At 38.7% G+C, this 18,781-nt stretch overlaps 1 protein-coding gene across 2 annotated transcripts; it reads left to right on the top strand.

Moving 5' to 3' along the window:
• Positions 1-3,225: 3,225 nt before the first annotated feature.
• On the top strand, positions 3,226-17,854 carry LOC308402177 (interferon-induced GTP-binding protein Mx-like). Of its 2 annotated transcripts, none has more exons than XM_080890857.1 (12): positions 3,226-3,914; positions 13,742-13,879; positions 13,985-14,139; positions 14,510-14,648; positions 14,965-15,163; positions 15,256-15,334; positions 15,427-15,549; positions 15,686-15,827; positions 15,940-16,098; positions 16,203-16,279; positions 16,360-16,587; positions 17,457-17,854. In XM_080890857.1, the coding sequence occupies exons 1-12, from the start codon at positions 3,728-3,730 to the stop codon at positions 17,736-17,738; spliced, it is 1,908 nt and encodes a 635-aa protein (XP_080746983.1). In that variant the 5' UTR covers positions 3,226-3,727; the 3' UTR covers positions 17,739-17,854. The 2 variants fall into 2 exon arrangements, with proteins under 2 accessions (XP_080746983.1, XP_080746984.1); XM_080890858.1 differs by lacking the exon at positions 3,226-3,914 and adding an exon at positions 7,129-7,271.
• Positions 17,855-18,781: the final 927 nt, after the last annotated feature.

The raw sequence follows: 18,781 nt of genomic DNA, 5'->3' as shown, positions 1-18,781 counted from the left end.
TCACAGCCTATCAAAAATCTACTGGAGTTCTCAATAGAAAGTTTTTGTGAGTTGTGATTCTTTTCCCTACACTCAGCCATTACAGACAATTTTAGGGTTCCCACACATGCTCAATTCAATTTTAACCCTTTCTGGACTCATTTTCCTGTTTAGAGGAAAAGTCAACTTTCTACAATGTAGGCAACAGAAAACAGAGCTTTTTTTTTAATCCTTCTTTTTCTTTGCTCATGTTTTGCTTACCTAATTCAAGCTGAATACCTATATTAGAATGAAAATTTAGACTAAAATTTTGTTTCCCATCTACAAGGTAACTTTGCACAAAAATCACTAGTAGAAACAAAGAGCTGCTTTTTACTTACTTTGAGTACATTTTTGAACCTGTACTTTTTCACTTGAACCAGTACTTCAGCTTTTGCTCAAGTATTTTTAATACTTGTATATGTACTGAACACCTGGTCAGAGGTGTTCTTTTGCCACCTTTGACCAGTCTACTGTGGTGAAAAGAAAGCTGAACAAGGCTATCGATCAATATCTGTCATTGATTTACGTCTTATAGTAATAGGGTGAGGAGCCTCGTCATTTGGAAGGGACTCAGAGCAGAGTTGCAACTCCTACACATCAAAATAGCCTGTTGAATTGGTTCAAGCATATTTGGGTCCGTTTTGGACACCACATAGATGAGGTGCTTTGGGCATGAGGGGACACACAAGTACACACTGGAGAGATTATGTTTTTGGGCTGGCTTGGGAGTGTCTTGACGTCTCTGTTATGACTTTAAATTTAGTGAAAAAATAATATGAATAAAATCAGTGAGTGTACATTTACAAAGAGTGTATTTTTTTAAATGATTAACAACTGTTTTTTTCTGCTTCCTGCTTCAGATTGCTGGTGGCCAGGTTGATGGCTGATGGAACCCCACTGGTGATTTATGCTGCAAGAGTCATCCAGCAATCCTACTGCAGAGTGAGATACTGCAGATGCTTCAGGACAAGGAAAAGTTGGAGTTGTTGCTGATGGAGGATTCTGACACTTGCACCAAGAGGGCTGCTCTGCAGTCGCTTCAAGGTTTAGATGTGGAGGCTTTGCAGTTAGCGGTGATGGGAAGATGTATTATATGTACTATAACATGGAGTCTTTTCATTCACATTCATTAAGATAATAAATCTGAGGCCATCAATCCAAAATGTTACATATCTGTTCTTTGCTTAAACAGGAAATAGACCTAATAATAGACCTATAAGAGCTCATAGGTGCTATATATAGGTTATAATATATAGGTTTATGCTTAGATTATTTCCTTGCAGGTACTTAAACTGAATCACATTTTGTTGAAACTGTTTCAACAAAATGCTAGTGCTAACCACGGCGGCACGGTGGTTAGCACTGTTGCCGCACAGCAAGAAGGTCCTGAGTTCAATTCCACCATCAGGTCTTTCTGTGTGGAGTTTGCATGTTCTCCCCGTGTTTGTGTGGGTTCCCTCCGGGTACTCCGGCTTCCTCCCACCGTCCAAAGACATGCAGCTTGTGGGGATAGGTTAATTGGATAATCCAAATTGCCACTAGTGTGCGAATGGTTGTCTGTCCCTGTGTGTTGGCCCTGCTACAGACTGCCGACCTGTCCAGGGTGTACCCCGCCTCGCGCCCTATCTCGCCCAGCTGGGATAGGCTCCAGCGCCCCCCGCGATCCTGAAAAGGATAAGCGGAAGCAAATGGATGGATGGATGGATGTTTAAACTACACATTATCTAAAGTTTAAATAAAGAGTCTTTTTTTGTCTTAATTTACCAGTCCATCTTAATTGTATCTGTAATATTACTTAATTGAACAATCTGACTTCTTTATTTATTTTTTTTGAAGAATTAAAATGAATAAATAAACTGATCAGCTCATACTAAACTGCTCTATTTTCTTTTGGCTGAGATATAATGTTTATCTGTTCCAACTCCAAACAAAATTAAGTAAATCACTGAGATTCTATTTATATTATTGTATCTGCTTTCATCTCTCATGCACTTGTTAGATACTGGAAACTTTTTGACTATTCAAACACTTGCGCACTTTAGCTCCCCCTTGTGGTTTTACACAAATTTAAAATACAATATTATCAGGACCTTGGTCTTTCAAAAAAGGTTAACTTGGATTTTGGATTCTGTGAAACCATCACTTTGCATTGATTAGACTGTTTATGTGCCTACTATATGAGAAGCTCAAAAGAAAATATCAGTGCCGTATACCTGCAAATCTGTGGTTCGGGGAAATTTAGCAGCTATTATTATATGTTAGTTTGAGCTAAACTCCTGAGAGTGTGTATTCACGTAGTACCAGATACTGATCCTAAAAAATTGTGGTTTTTTAGGTTTGTTTATTTGCCATCCTTAAGTGATGACAGTAGGGGCAAGAAATTATCTGTATTTTTTCTCTACTAAGAAGCACATCTCTGCACTGAAATGTTTTGTCTTTGTCAAATCTGAAGTGGTGTTTGCCCTGCATCAGGCTGGTCAACGCCCCCCCCCCCCCCCCCTCCTCCGCGCGACCCTGATAACGATAAGCAGAAGAGGGTGGATGGAGATGAAATGTCCACTGTGTGTTTAAATCAAGTGTGAAAAAAACAAAAAAACAAAACACGTACATATCATGCGTGCACATTAGTCCTGCTTCGTGTGGACACTGTGATATGCAGTTTCCTGATGTTCCAAATCACATTTCCCACACAGCTGCTGCAAAAACCAAAGATGTTGTCCCTTTTCAGCTTTAGAAAGTACAACCAATGAGTGATGTATTGATTTGAGGCAGTTCAAGTATTTATTTGAAAATCACCACAGCCATTTAACTTTAAATAGTAGCCTTTGTCAGTCAATTATCAATTACCATTTCATTGATCTGTTATAAATAATACAAAAGCTGGATATGTTTTGTGATTTCCCATTTTGACCCCTCAAGCTGAGCATCATGTCTGCTGACATCAGTTATAGTTTCAACACCATGGGCATGGGCTTCCTTGTTTCCCTCTCCAGAGGACTATAATTCAGAAACGGAACATTGTGCCAAAGTAAATACCTCTGAAACTGATTAAGGTATCAAACTCATCAGCAAAGCATTTACTGAAGTTAGAAATCATGAGCTTCACGGTACTTCTCTCATAGATTTACACACACACATACATCGAGAGAAAAACATGCTCAGGATAAGACTTAAGAATAAGTATTTTTCCTCTTCCGTGGACAGGATGCTGGATGACCCAAATCACTGTGGTTTAGCAACAGGAACTTTGCGTTTTGCCCAGCTTAAGGCTATCTCCCGTGATCTTGCAAGAAGTAGGTTAAAGTAACAGGAGAAATGAAAGAAATGAAACCTAACCGAACTCACTTAATTGCTGATTTAGGAAAAAATAATTTAAGTGAAGAATTGTAATGCCGCTAGGATAGGCTCCAAACCCCCTTATGCAAAAACCTGAAAAGGATAAGCGGAAGAGGATGGATGGATGGACTCTATAGTGCACACTGCACAGTCAATTAACCGCGAGTTAAAGAAAGTATCACTTTAAGAAGAAGCTGCCTCCTCTCTGTATGTTTGAATAAACAATGCGACAACAGATGCCAAGAAACGAAACTTATAGCAAACCCTTTTCCGGGTTAAACCAACAATTTTGATAGAGCAGGTTACAGTTCACACTGTCATTTTTACCTTTTCTACAAAATCATTTTTCAGGAGACAAACATTAGCTACCATGAACTCTTTGAACCAGCAGTATGAGGAAAAGGTCCGTCCCTGCATTGACCTCATTGATAAACTCCGCTCTCTTGGTGTAGAGAAGGACCTGGCGCTGCCTGCTATCGCCGTGATAGGGGACCAAAGCTCGGGGAAGAGCTCTGTGTTGGAGGCGCTGTCCGGGGTGGCACTGCCGAGAGGAGTTGGTAAGAAGACACTTATTTCCAGCTCAGCAAACTCACTGTTCATTAGACTCGTGACAGTCCAGTATATAAGTAATCCTTTCATACCTTACTTAAATAATATACCAAGGGCGTAGATTTGGCATGGACGGAAGGGACACGTCCCCACCAATATCCAGCGGTTATTGAATTGTCCCCACCAATAATTTGATCTCTTTGAGTAAAGAAAAACAAAACCGATAGAAAAAAAAAACGATCTGTCAATGTCTCATTCACCCAGCGGTGCAGAAAGAGTTAAATTACGTTCTCTGCTGGAGTCCTGTGGAACATAGGACTGCCATAATGAATTAATTAAATACACCATTAAATAATTAATTAAATGTGTCAATAATGAATTAAAATTGGAATTAATTAATTAAATAAATAGGTATGACACATGTAATTAATTAATTATTGACACATTTAAATAATTATTTATGTATTTCACATTTTTATTAATTATTGACACATTTAATTAATTATTTAATGATATATTTAATTATTTATGTATTTCACATTTTAATTAATTATTGACACATTTCATTAATTATTTAATGATATATTTAATTATTTATGTATTTCACATTTTAATTAATTATTGACACATTTCATTAATTATTTAATGATATATTTATTTATTTCATTTTGGCGCCTGGCTCTCATCTTGAATTAATTTTATCTGTCAGCCTCACCCATCAAACCCAGGGGGCGGGGTTAACGCTGCCCATGCAGCTTCTCTAACATTTCATTGGTTGCCGTGCAAAGTAAGTCAAAACAGGTCGATCCTAGATAATCGATTGCTTGTGTAGACTTGGGGCAGCCAGGTATCCCAGAATGTATTTCAAATCACAGGCAGCAATGGTGGTGCTGTAGTTTTAAAATACCCCGTTTTTCTGTCACCAACTACACTTTTAACAGTGTTTTAGCCGCGAATGTCGCACCGTAATCTTCACATGTCTGGTCAGGTTGTCAACATAGAACATGTTTGCAAAAGTCCTCAGATGTTTTCAGAGATTTCACTAGCTCTGCTAACAGTCAGCATGCAGAGTGCACCCAGGGGGTTACGTTAACCGGTTTGTTTACATATTCCACTCTCCGTGTTCCACATGTTGCATTCACAGATTCTCATTTTCACCGAACGATCGTCTCTTTCCGCCTGGTCTTGTGTCTCTGTGCTTCTGTAACATAAAGAACGAGCTGACATTTTTCTCACGAAACCAGCGATCTGGGGCCTGTTCTTCGTACGTCGCTTACTACATCCAAGATCAAATGACACATCCAAGACCAAACCATCGCGCTAACCGTGAGCTCGCTAATCCGGTTCCCCGAACACACCTGCTGTTGACGATTAGTACAGCTGGACGCAGTAATGTGACATCACTGGGTGTCGTAAAAGGGGCTACGCATCGATAGTAGAAACATTTTTTTTTCTTTTATTAGTAATATAAACATACAAACAAAATGCACCATATATTACAGATTCAGAGAATAAACATTTCTTACATATTAGCAACTTTCATATATAGTGAAAATAAAATATAAAGATGGGGTCACATAAATTAACAGATTATTAACTCACTAAATCAAAATCTTCTACAAAGGAAACAAAAAAAGCAGCCTTTTTCTTTTTAACTAAAGTCAAAGATTTAACCAACAGGTTTAGGTCGTTTTTCCAGTGAGCCAGTGTTGATAGTAGAAACATTGATCGGCAACCCGCTGATTGGTCGGCGAAAATGTCGAAGGGGCGTGCACGGTATTTTCCGGCAGCAGAGCAAGAACTCATGAGTGAGGGATTTCAGGAGTTTCAGAGTTTAATGAAAACGCAAGAGAACACTGCAAAGGCTGCAAAAGCAAGGAGAGAGGGGCTGGCAGAAAGTTGCTGACAAATCAAACTCGTAGGTAATTTAATAATAATAATAATAATAATGGATTGGGTTTATATAGCGCTTTCCAAGGCACCCAAAGCGCTGTACGATACCACTATTCATTCACTCCCACATTCACACACTGGTGGAGGCAGCTACGGTTGTAGCCAGGCTGCCATATCGCGCCATCGGCCCCTCTGGCCAACACCAGTAGGCGGTAGGGTAGATCTATCATATGACACTATATTGTCCAATATCATATGGCATTATATTATATTATAATATGTTATATTATATCCCCTTTCACATTAGAGCCACAACAGGACCCACAAGAACATGGGAACAAGTAAAAGTGGAATACAGGAGTATTCTACAGAATGGTAATATTTATCTCTTAGATTGCTTTTCGTCTCTTGGCAAGGTAATACTGGCCTGTAATACTCTGTTAGTTTGTTCATAACAGCAACCAAGAAAAGGGCAGAGGAAAAAAAGACAGGTGGTGGTCCTGCACCCCCTCGTCAACAAGTTGGTTAAGTAAATAATACCCTCACGGGAATATCGATATCTCTCAATGAGCACACTGTCGCGCTGAGCTAAAGGATCCTGTCTATCCCGCAATATACGCTGAATTCTGAGGACTCTCCTTATCAATCTTGCACCTTCCGCAATGGGTTGGTCGCGTATACGGACAGGACATGGCTGCGACAGGCTTCCCAAATCCACCTTCGCTTTTATAGCCGTGGTCTCTCATCTTGATTACACGAAGTAATTTACAATTACTACTCTGAAATATGAATTACATCTGTAATAATCACATACATGTAATAGAATGTTAATAGTACATTTCCCTTTTTTAGGAAATGACCTGTATGTATCTGTGTGACATCAATAAAAGGATCAAGTGCTGCATTATCTTTAGTTACATTGATGTTATTTATTTATGGTGAAACAGTGGTGGAATATCGCTGTTGCTTTCGTATAAATGAAGCGGACATACCTGCGTGGCCGCGATCTAATCCTGTTTACATAAAATAAACCTGCTCCCGAGCAGGTTTACGCTTACGGCTCTGTTGCTATGACAGCAAGTCCCGGGCCCTGTGCTTCGTACGTCGCTTACTACATCCAAGATCAAATGAAACATCCAAGACCAAATCATCGCGCTAACTCTGAGCTCGCTATTCCGGTTCCCCGAACACACCTGTTGTTGACGATTAGTATAGCTGGATGAAGTAATGTGAGATCACTGGGTGGCCCAACAGGGGCTACGCATCGATAGTAGAAACATTGATCGGCAACCCTTTGATTGGTCGGCGAAAATGTCGAAGGAGCGCGCTCGGTATTTTTCGGCAGCAGAGCAAGAACTCTTGAGTGAGGGATTTCAGGAGTTTCAGAGTTTAATTAAAACACAAGGGAACACTGCAAAGGCTGCAAAAGCAAGGAGAGAGGGCTGGCAGAAAGTTGCTGACAAATCAAACTCGTAAGTAATTCAATAATAACAATAATAATGGAGTGGATTTATATAGCGCTTTTCAAGGCACCCAAAGCGCTTTACAATGCCACTATTCATTCACTCTCACATTCACACACTGGTGGAGGCAGCTACGGTTGTAGCCACAGCTGCCCTGGGGCAGACTGACAGAAGCCAGGCTGCCATATTGCGCCATCGGCCCCTCTGGCCAACACCAGTAGGCGGTAGGGTAGATTTATCATATCACACCATATTATCCAATATTATATTACATTATATTATATTATAATATGTTATATTATATCCCCTTTCACATTAGAGCCACAACAGGACCCACTAGAACATGGGAACAAGTAAAAGTGAAATATAAGAATATTCTACAGAATGGTAATATTTATCACTTATATTGCTTGTCGTCTCTTGGAAAGAGACCCTGGAATACTCTGTTTGTTTGTTCATAACAGCAACCAAGAAAAGGGCAGAGCAAAAAAAAAGACAGGTGGTGGTCCTGCACCCCCTCGTCAACAAGTTGGTTAAGTGAATAATACCCTCACGGGAAAATCGATATCTCTCTATGAGCACACTGTCGCGCTGAGCTAAAGGATCCTGTCTGTCCCGCAATATACGCTGAATTCTGAGGACTCTCCTTATCAATCTTGCACCTTCCGCAATGGGTTGCTCGCGTAAACGGACAGGATATGACTGCGACAGACTTCCCAAATCCACCTTCGCTTTTATAGCCGTGGTCTCTCATCTTGATTACACGAAGTAATTTACAATTACTACTCTGAAATATGAATTACATCTGTAATAATCACATACATGTAATAGAATGTTAATAGTACATTTCCCTTTTTTAGGGAATGACCTGTATGTATCTGTGTGACATCAATAAAAGGATCAAGTGCTGCATTATCTTTAGTTACATTGATGTTATTTATTTATGGTGAAACAGTGGTGGAATATCGCTGTTGCTTTCGTATGAATGACGCGGACATACCTGCGTGGCCGCGATCTAATCCTGTTTACATAAAGTAAACCTGCTCCCCAGCAGGTTTACGCTTACGGCTCTGTTGCTATGACAGCAAGTCCCGGATGGGCTTCGGGGAACCGAACGATCCAGGATCACGCAAAATCGTCAACAATCTAATCCAGCTAACTTACTTAGCGAGGTACGAAGAACAGGCCACAGCTCAACAGACCCTCAGTTTACCTGCATGCATCCTCCTCCTCACCTGTCAGCTGTTTAACACCTGCTGCTAATTCAAGAAACACGCCTACGTTACCTGGTGATAGTCACAGTTTAACTGGGCAGCCGGTACTCGATATAAAGCAATGTCAGCGCATTTTTCTGCACAAGATAAGGAAATATAGTATTTTTCCCGAGCGCAGAGCTGCTGGAGCTTGTTTCCTTACAGAGCACTTTATAGGCGAACAGCTTCATCAGCGGCTGATGTCCAATCACTGGCACACAGCTTTGAAACCTCACCTGAGTTTTAGCTCTCAGTGGTTAAACGCTGGACTTCATTCACTCAGGTTCTGTCTGTCGGGTCACGTTTACTTCGCTGTTTTATTTACAACTGAGCAAATCGGTTTGGCTGAGGTTAAAGTTACGTTTCATAACTGCATAGTTTTACAGACCTTTAATGGTTCACTGGCACATGTGTTAGACTGAACTATTCGCTTTTCTTTATCTGGTGTGTTTTGGATTTAACAGTGAATTCTGAGATTAAACTGACTTTTAAAATGTTTTATACAAAGAGGAAAGAGAAGGCGCATTTCCACCGAGAGAAGCAGAGTTTGCAACAGCATGTTCATCATGAAGTCTGCAACCTGGACAGAAATATTATATCATCTATTTTTTAATAGTTATTCAACTGTATTCTAAGCACCAGCTATCTGTTAGAATTTTTAGAGTTTACTTAACTAAAAATAAATGAGGTTAACATATAATTTGTGTGATTTTTTTTCTCTCTCTCTCTTTTCTTTTTTCTTTTCTTTTTTTTTTGTGCTTTTTCGGTCATGTTATGTTTAACTGTCAAAGTTTTGTTACAAACTATGAAACACATCGTGCAGACTTCTGGATGTTAGAAGAAAACTAATACTGCTCATGAATGAGACTAAAGGCAGCAAAGTGTCCTTTAAAACTAAACATGTTAGTAGGACCTCCCTATTTATATCATAGTTTATGATATAGCACGTGCATTTCAGTAATAGCCTACTGATTTCAGTGTAGTGGTGTCACACAACAGTCACACAGCTCACATGGTCATTATCTGTGATACTCCTTAACTATAATTTATCTAAGTTAACTTCAGTTAACCATTCAGACGGTTCTTTTGCAATGAAAAAGCTGTGTACCGGGGCCTGCGCTTTGTCGGTGGTAATAACAGCTTGCGAGGCGAGCGGGTCTATCCCAGGCTTTGCCGTGAGACTGGGCATCGAAGCACTTTTGCAAAGAGGCTGTATCTTGACAAACCGACCAGACATATGAAGATTAAACCACTACATTCTCGGCTAAAAAAATATTAAAACTGTATTTGGTGACACACAAACAGGGTTTTTCAAAGTTCAGTTCTGTTAGTTTCCACATGCCGGTTGTTGTGTGCTAAAAACAATGGCCACCAGGCCAAAGCAATGGTTTTGACTCGATCAGCGTTAACCCCGCCCCCTGGGTTTGATGGGTGAGGCTGACAGATAAAATTAATTCAAGATGAGAGCCAGGCGCCAGGACTGCCAAAGTGAAATAAATAAATATATCATTAAATAATTAATGAAATGTGTCAATAATTAATTAAAATGTGAAATACATAAATAATTAATTAAATGTGTCAATAATTAATTAATTACATGTGTCATTACTATTTATTTAATTAATTAATTCCAATTTTAATTAATTATTGCCACATTTAATTAATTATTTAATGGTGTATTTAATTAATTCATTATGCGAGGAGGAGAGGAGGATGGCAGCAAAAATAACCTGGATATAAGAAAGTATTTTTCAAAGAAACCTGTAAGTCACTTAAAGTCAAGTTCACTCATAAAATCTGTCCATCATAATAACGTTACAGGCTATGCAAGGCAATACATGCCAACCCTCCCGTTTTTTCTCGGACAATCCCGAATTTCAGTGCCCCTCTTATTACTCTTTCTGGGTTGCAAAATAAACTTTTAAAAAAATTTCAGGCGAGAATGTAGCTGTGAAAACTTCAAATATCTGAACCGGGGAGAACAGTAAACTCCCAGCACATCGTTTTAGGCTTTGGCCCACATCAGTCTAAAATTGTATGTAACCATGAATAACGTGTTGCCATGTCCACCAGGAGAGACTGGACCGTATAGATGTAAAACAAATATGCCGGCAGTTTATCTCAGTTAACGAGAGGAGCAGGCCTGTGTTTGGCTCCTTCACATACTGGACATTAAGTTATTGTGTGGGACACCAGTAGTCCATGTCTGTTGCTGTAACAGTAGTTCATGTTTAGAGTAAAACATCCCAGCTCACTGATTTGATCGGGGCAATAGTGCCTAAAATGTTGCATAATTTTGCTGAGAGATCTGTTACTTTGTGGTAATCTTAGATGAGTAGTTTTATGGACAAAACCCACCAGGTCATTCAGTGTTCCCTTAGTACTAATGTATAAGAGATGTTGGTGTACTATAACTGAAGTAATGTTGTTAAGTCCTTAAAGTCATATTATTTTATTGTCATGACTGTATTTTAAGCTATTTTTATTTTTGTATGATATCTGATTTATATGAAATATGGCTGAAGTAAACTAAAGCCTAAAATACTTAGTCAGTCATTTGTTTAATAGTAACTTAACATTATATAATTCACATATAAAACTATAAATTGTAATTTTAAATGGTTTAAAAGCATGTAGAATAGCATAGGCAAGTATATTTCTCCTTTTTTTTAATCAAGAAGCAAAGACGAAAAGGAAAAAAAAAGAAACAGGGCAGGGTTCGGTGGCTGAATCATCCGTCCCCACCAATGCCAAAACCAAATCTACGCCCTTGTAATATACACTACTGGTCAAATGTTTTAGAACACCCTAATTTTTCCAGTTATTTTTTGCAATACAAGTCGTTCAAGTCCGATGAATAGCTTGGCACAAAGGTTAGAAAGGCCAGAGGTTAAAAAAGTTAATGTTTCCCAAAAATGAAAAAGAAAAAAAGTACATTTCAGAATTATATGTTACTCTGCCGAAATGGTGGGCCAACTCATCTCCCGTGCAACATATTTATTGGCCTTACCAAAAGAAAGTGTCTTTGAGTATAAAATAAAATGGGGGGCGGCTATTTTCATGTCTTTAACATTGTGCCACATATACAAAAAGGCCTTTTTCAGGGAACACAAAATGGGTTAACAATTTAAAGATGTTCTGCAGCAATGGAAGTCGATCAAGCCTTGAAAGCTGGTGCTACTAATTCCTACAGGTGTTCCATCTTTTCTGGATTACTTACAATCCCCTCTGTCTGCATAAGGGCAGTGTTGGAACACACTGTGGTACCATACTGTTATAGCCCGTCTCGGGGTGGCCAGACCATAAGGGTGATCCATCCCCGTCTGACCCCAAGCAGCACATCACACAATTAGTACAGTTTGATGGTGATTTATTTACAATGAGTGGATTTAAAACAAAGGAAAGGAGCGGACTATAACTTTGGGGTGGACCTAACGAAAAAACAACAAACAAAAGGAGCCTATCTCAAGGATATATCAAACTTGCCTACTCAAAAGAATTAAACCAAACGACAGGAACTTACCTCCCCAACTAACAAAAACATGAGAAAACTGTAATCAAAGAAAAGGGCAGTCCACCCCTACATGCCCCTGTGTAAAACAAACATCACTAGACAGGTAACATAAAGTCTGCCAGTTAGGATGGGCCGAGGATGAAAGGCTCGCCGTCCATGGCGGTGTCATCAAATACGTTGTCTCCCGGTAGTTAGCCAATCCGCAGGAACTGTCCCCTGGATCCACCAATGACGAGAAGGCACCTACACACTTAAATTTGCATATGAGAAACAACATTACGACAGCAGTCGTTAACACATACCCTCGTGAGCATCAGTTGAACAGTATTGTACTGCAGAGAGTTTATTGTTACAAAAAAAGGTAATTAATAATGGAAGAGAGACAGGCCATCAGTTAAAAATGCACAGAGAAATTGCAAAGAAAGTCAAGGCGTCAGTGACTAGAGTTACCTTCACCATCAAAAGGCACTCAGAAACTGAAAGGATGAGGTCTGGCTCACCCAGCGCACAACTGAATCAGAGGATTTTGGTTTAGCTGTTATATCTGCCAAAGGTGGCGAGTCAAAAGTTTAGAATACGTTTTAGTCTATAAATTGATTCCATTATTTCTTTTTTTTTTAACTGAAGTTGCTTATTTGTAAGATGCTTTCATTTCAGGGTGCAATGAGACATTAAACTGCATCATTTTCAATAAAAACTGGAAAAATTGGGGTGTTCTAAAACTTTTGACCGGTAGTGTATATACATTTGAAATCCCTTACCTTTGTTTAATTGGCGTTATTTCTCTGTTCAAATTCAACTTGTAACAACTTGTTCAAATCAAATCCTTACAGTACTACCTGACCACTGGTCTTATCCTGGCATGGGCTCTGACGTGGTTCTATAGAAGTGCGTTTGAATATATTTGGATAAGCCGAGACAAATGTCGGGCTGGCTGGATAAATTTCAGTTTCTGTTTCTGTTTTCTTAGTTTCTGTTTTCATTCTTGTTGCTTTGAGTCTTGGTCTATTTGAGTTTCTGTTTCTGGGACCTTCACTGTTTCCCTCTCTGTCTTGTTTCATTTTGGTTCCTTTGCCCTCCCTTGTTTCCTTTTCTTTCTCATCTTGTTTATTGAATAATTTCCTCTGTTTATTTTCCAGTTACAGTGTATCTGCAAAGTATTCACAGCACTTCACTTGTTCCACATTTTTGTCATGTTCACTCTTATTCACCTTAGTCTGCACACAACACCCCATAATAACAAAGAAAGAAAAGTTTGCTTGAGATTCAATTTCTACAGACCTCCAAACATGGCCTTCAGATTAGCTCAAGAACAGAAAGTGAAAGTTTCATGGAATGGGTTTAGCTGGCTGAGCAGCTACATGCAAACCTCACATCATCAAGCATAATGTAAAGAGTCAGATGCATGGGTATAAACCACTGGACTCTGGAGTAGTGGAGACGTGTTCTCTTCAGGAAGAATGGTCAAAAATCCCCGTAAATCCAATCTTAAACCTTGTGGAAAGCCTTCCCAGAAGAGTTGAAGCAGCAAAGGGTGGGCCAACATCATGTTTAACCCTATGGATTAAGAATTAGATATTCCTGCAGACACATAAGAAAATGTGTTTGGCAATATAGTATAATGACTGCTTTTTTATGATCTTATCAAATACTCTGGGTATTCACTCAAATCTTTTCCTCTCTGTCTCACCATTCACTCATAAAAAACACAGGTATTGTGACAAGATGTCCACTAGAACTGAAGATGACAAGAAAGAAGAAAGGAGAGGCGTGGTATGGAAAGATAAGCTACCGTGACTATAATGAAGAGCTAAAAAAGCCTTCACTTGTGGAGAAAAAGATTCGGGAAGGTACAGCGTGAAGTATTCTTAAATGTCACTGTTATTGATGGAGGCAGAAGATAGGCCAGCTAAACTTATTGTTCAGGTGTGACTCAAACCAAATCCTCTTTTCAGCACAAGATAAACTGGTGGGGAATGGGACTGGGATCAGCAATGACCTCATCAGTCTGGAGATTGCTTCCCCTGATGTCCCAGATCTGACACTCATCGACCTGCCTGGCATCACCAGAGTGGCTGTCAGTGGACAATCAGAGGACATTGGTGAACAGGTAGCATTTGGTGGTAGAATGCATCAAGTCAGATTAAAATACAGCTCAATTCATCCCTGTCACATGTTTGCTGTTTTACTTTTGATTTTTAGAAAAGCAAGAAAGACCCCATCATAAATATATGCATGATTGCTATCAGTACAGCCCACAGAACACTATCCAAACCACAGCTCAATAATATAATCATATGATATATTTCTCTTGTGAAAAAATGAAAAGTATGGCTGTGATCTTTTATGGGTATTACATTCATTCACAACTTGATTTGAACAATCCTAATTTGGGCACGATTAGTTTGTATAACTTTTTGCAACTATATTTTTCCATTTCATAGCTTAATATTTGTTACGTTACAAGCTAATACTTTCAGATAAAACGACTGATCCAGAATAACATCAGAAAACAAGAAACCATCAGCTTGGTGGTTGTTCCATGCAACGTGGATATTGCAACCACAGAGGCTTTGAGGATGGCACAGCAGGTGGATCCTGAAGGAGAGAGGACTTTGGGTAACTAGAACTGATTTTAAAAAGTGCCACCTGGCTTATAAGCAAATGTCTCTCTTAGGTCATTTATTCTCTATCCACTGAATAAATATAGTTGCTATGTATGCTTACTGCATACATTTATCATGTTGGTTCTGTTTTCACTGGTGAGGAAACTGTTGAATCTCATTTAATCTTTTTATTAGTTTGTCACAATGTGAGCAATATTTAATGGCTGGCACCAAGCTCTGACTGGAGCTCATTAATGATTATTATCATCATCATTATCCAGCTGCTTTTCTCATAAGGTGGGGAATCCAACACTATATCTCTCTGTCAGGTATCTTGACCAAACCTGACCTGGTGGACAAAGGCACAGAAGAGAACGTGGTTAAAATTGTCCATAATGAAGTCATCCCGCTGAAGAAGGGCTACATGGTGGTCAAATGCAGGGGTCAGAAGGAGATCACAGAGAAGGTTTCACTTTCTGAAGCACTAAAAAATGAGGAAGCCTTCTTCGAAGAGCATGCCCATTTCCAGTAAGTTTGCTCTTTTTGGAAATTATGCAAAGAAGTGTTTGTGGTGTGTTAGGCTGTGTTGCTTATACTCTAACCTTTTGTTTGTGCTGTAGGACTCTCTTTGATGAGGGTCAGGCCACTGTTCCTAAACTGGCAGAAAAACTCACTCTTGAACTGGTGCATCATATTCAGGTAAGTACTTATTACTGTTTTACCTTTGTAGGTCACTGGGGAGAGCTTTAACCCACTCCAGCTTTGATGTGATTTGTCCATGTGATTTGTAGAAATCTCTGCCACGGCTTGATGAGCAGATACAAAAGAAACTTAAACAAACTCGGGCAAACCTGGACAAATTAAGCAATGGACCCCCATCTGATGCAATTGAAAGACTTGGTTTCCTCATTGATGTAAGTTCACCAGTTTTTTTAGGAGACAAAAAATTGCCAGCTGCAGGTTTTGCACCTCCTAAACAAAAGTGTAAGAAAAATGAATATGAGCTTCTGGAAACAACATTTCCTGTTCTTTGAAACCGTTCCTTCTTAGAGAGTGTCAGCATTCACACAGGATGCTATCAGTCTCACCAAAGGTGAAGAATTAAAATGTGGATACAAGTCCAGCATCTTTTCCTTACTGAGAGGTCAGTTTGCAGTATGGAGGGAAGCCATAGAGACCTCTGGAACAAATTGTAAGTGAATTTAAAACTTGTTAATTAGTTACCTCTAATATACCTACTGTTAAAAGATGAAATTATTAATTATTAATACTATTTTCCCACCACAACTACAACCATATTATAGTCAACTGGAATATTCAGAGAGAGGTTTCTCAATATGAACGAAAGTACCGTGGAAGAGAGCTCCCAGGGTTTATCAACTACAAGACGTTTGAGGCCATGATCCAGGAGCAGATCAAACAGCTGGAGGAGCCTGCTGTCCAGAAACTCAAAGATGTGTCAGGCATGTTTTTTATGATACCGCAATCATTGAAAGTGATCACAGAACATGTTACTTTGCAGGTATTCTTTCATTTTCTAATTTTTTATATAATTTTCTCTTTTTAGAGCTTGTGAAGAAGGAGCTCTTTGAGTTGGCACAGAGCAGCCTGGTTGGCTTTCCTAACCTCATCAGAACAGCAATGGTAACATCTCCTTTGCTGCTTGTTGTATATTTATTAATAAACACTGATAAATATGTACTGACATCTTCTGTGTGATTTAGCTGAAGATTGAAGACATCAGAACTAAACGGGAAGCTGAAGCAGAGGCCATACTGAGGATGCAGTTTCAGATGGAGCTGATCGTTTACACTCAGGACACAACATACAGCCAGATGTTAGCAAAGAGGAAGAGGGAAGACAAAGAGGAGGCTGTAAATTCCCTGGTGAACAATAATAGCAGTGGGGCCACCCTGAAAGAGATGCTGAAACACCTTAAATCCTATTACCAAGTAAATGTTACTGAAACTCTGTTTTTTATGTTTGCATTTAAAAACATGATATAGTACATAAACTCTTGCCATGTCAAAAGATACATCCCACTGAAGTTTTCAATATAAGAGAAAAAGTAGACTCTTTGAAACAGTGACTACAGATAAGCAACAACAAAAAGAAAAGAAGAAAACTAAAACTAAAGCTGAAATTTAGAATGTATACAGTTAAATGAAATGAACACCTGTTATATTTATGACACAGTCACATAAAGCAACAAACAGGAAATTTGGGTTAGAGCCTGAATTTGCTCACTGCCCCAACAAACTCAGCTTGATGGGACAAAAATGGGCCACAAAGTAGAAACAAATCCAGTTTATCTGCCCATAGACATCAGTACAGAAGCAAATCTTTTACTTAGAGATGTTTGGCCTCAGTAACAGTAACAATGTTAGTTTGTTTTTGCCTAATAATTTATTAATACAGAATAAATGTTTTAATGTCTTCTCAAAGCCAGGTCCAAATTCAGGTCTGACAGTATTAGAGACACCAACTATATTTTTGTGATGGCGGCACATGAAGGATTTAGCTTTTTAGCGCATCCCTATTATCTGCTGGGAGGGTGGTTTTAGTCTTTGTTTTATTTTGTTTTAAGAATATTACTCAACTTTATTAAGTCTTAGTCTGGTATGACTTTTTTTCTGTTTTTCTTTAGATGTGAACACAATGTAACCAACTAAGTTGGTTACAAAATATCGAGATGTTCTATGATTTTGTTCACAGCTAATAATTTAATACAAAATAACAACCATGTTCAAATTCTGACATATTACAGACAGTAACAAACAAAAGCTTTTTACGTCCTTATTTCTGTCTTCTCCGCTCACAGATTGCTGGTCAGCGTCTTGCTGACCAGATCCCCCTGGTGATCCGCTATCAGATGCTGCAGCAGTTTGCCAACCAGCTGCAGAGGGAGATGCTGCAGATGCTTCAGGATAAGGAGAGAAAAGAGTCCCTGCTTCAAGAGGACATTGGCACAAAAATTCAAAGGGAACAACTTCAGAACGGCCTTAAACGCCTCTCAAACGGCCGCCTTTTGTTGACTGAGTTTAGTATGAACACATTCAACTTCAGCTCAGCACAAGGGCAAAGCTTAAAACCAGATTTCTAACCTGACAAACAAAATGATGGACGTCACTTCATAGAATCATAGAAATATTTCCCCAGCATTCGCTTTGCAATACATTTTGAGTGCCTTTATTATAGATTGTAATTGTTTTAGTGTGTGTGTAGATATATATAATATATATATATATATATATATATATATATATATAATATATATAATATATATATATATATAATATAACATCTTAAAGGGTCATACGCATGTATGTTGCTGTTGCAGAAGTATATTTTTTGTTTATTAAAAATGTTTTGAGTGTTAGAAATAAAAATCACTGGTAATGGTATGCACTCCATGTGCTATTTTGTTATATTGTGTGTTACAGTTTGTGTATACATTAACGGGGGAAATGAATAACTAAAATAAAGTGAGACATATACTAAAAGGCTGAATTTTTTGAAAGTGACATTTTTTTCTGCAAAAATATGATCAGAATGTATTAAAAGAACATTTCTCAACAACGGATTCATCTTCAAACTGGTACAGCCCCAAAATAAATTAGATTAGTTATACCACTGTACAAAATATGGAAACAGATACCAATTCACAATGACAGGCTTGGTATTATTTGCCCTCCACCCTCTAATCTTTGTGCCATCCTTAAAGTTTTTTGGTCATATAAATGAAACTGTTGCCAGAAATTATGGGGAGGATAAAGTTGTTCTGAGCCCCCTTTTTAAAACTATTTTTCTACTCATTAAAACATCAACATGAACTACATAATGTTAATAAAATATGCAGCGAAAGCTAGATAGAAAACAATACCTTAAATCCTGACAAGTGGACTGACCCTCAAATGCCTCAGAGTGGTATATTCCACTGCCTACAGTTCTCTTAATCCTTTACTTTGCAAAGGTGAACTGAAAACCAAGCATGTGTTGGACATTATCCTTAACTTCTACTCAAAAAGAACAAATTGTGTTTACAGCTGTAATCAGTCTGCAGTCTTTGTTACTTTCAATACCTTGAAAACTGAATCTTGTCCTTCAATACAGTTGCCATACAAAAAACAAGAGACCAACATTTCC

Source organism: Rhamphochromis sp. 'chilingali' (genome assembly GCF_963969265.1).
Source record: "Rhamphochromis sp. 'chilingali' genome assembly, chromosome: 9".
NCBI lineage: Eukaryota > Metazoa > Chordata > Actinopteri > Cichliformes > Cichlidae > Rhamphochromis > Rhamphochromis sp. 'chilingali'.
This window is presented reverse-complemented; position numbering and strand designations above follow the sequence as displayed.

Coding starts and splice junctions, on each gene's coding strand:
- LOC308402177 (XM_080890857.1), top strand. CDS start 3,728: ATGAACTCTTTGAACCAGCAGTATGAGGAAAAGGTCCGTCCCTGCATT. Junction 14,140..14,509: donor CAGAGGACATTGGTGAACAG/GTAGCATTTGGT, acceptor TAATACTTTCAG/ATAAAACGACTGATCCAGAA. Junction 15,335..15,426: donor AACTGGTGCATCATATTCAG/GTAAGTACTTAT, acceptor TGTGATTTGTAG/AAATCTCTGCCACGGCTTGA.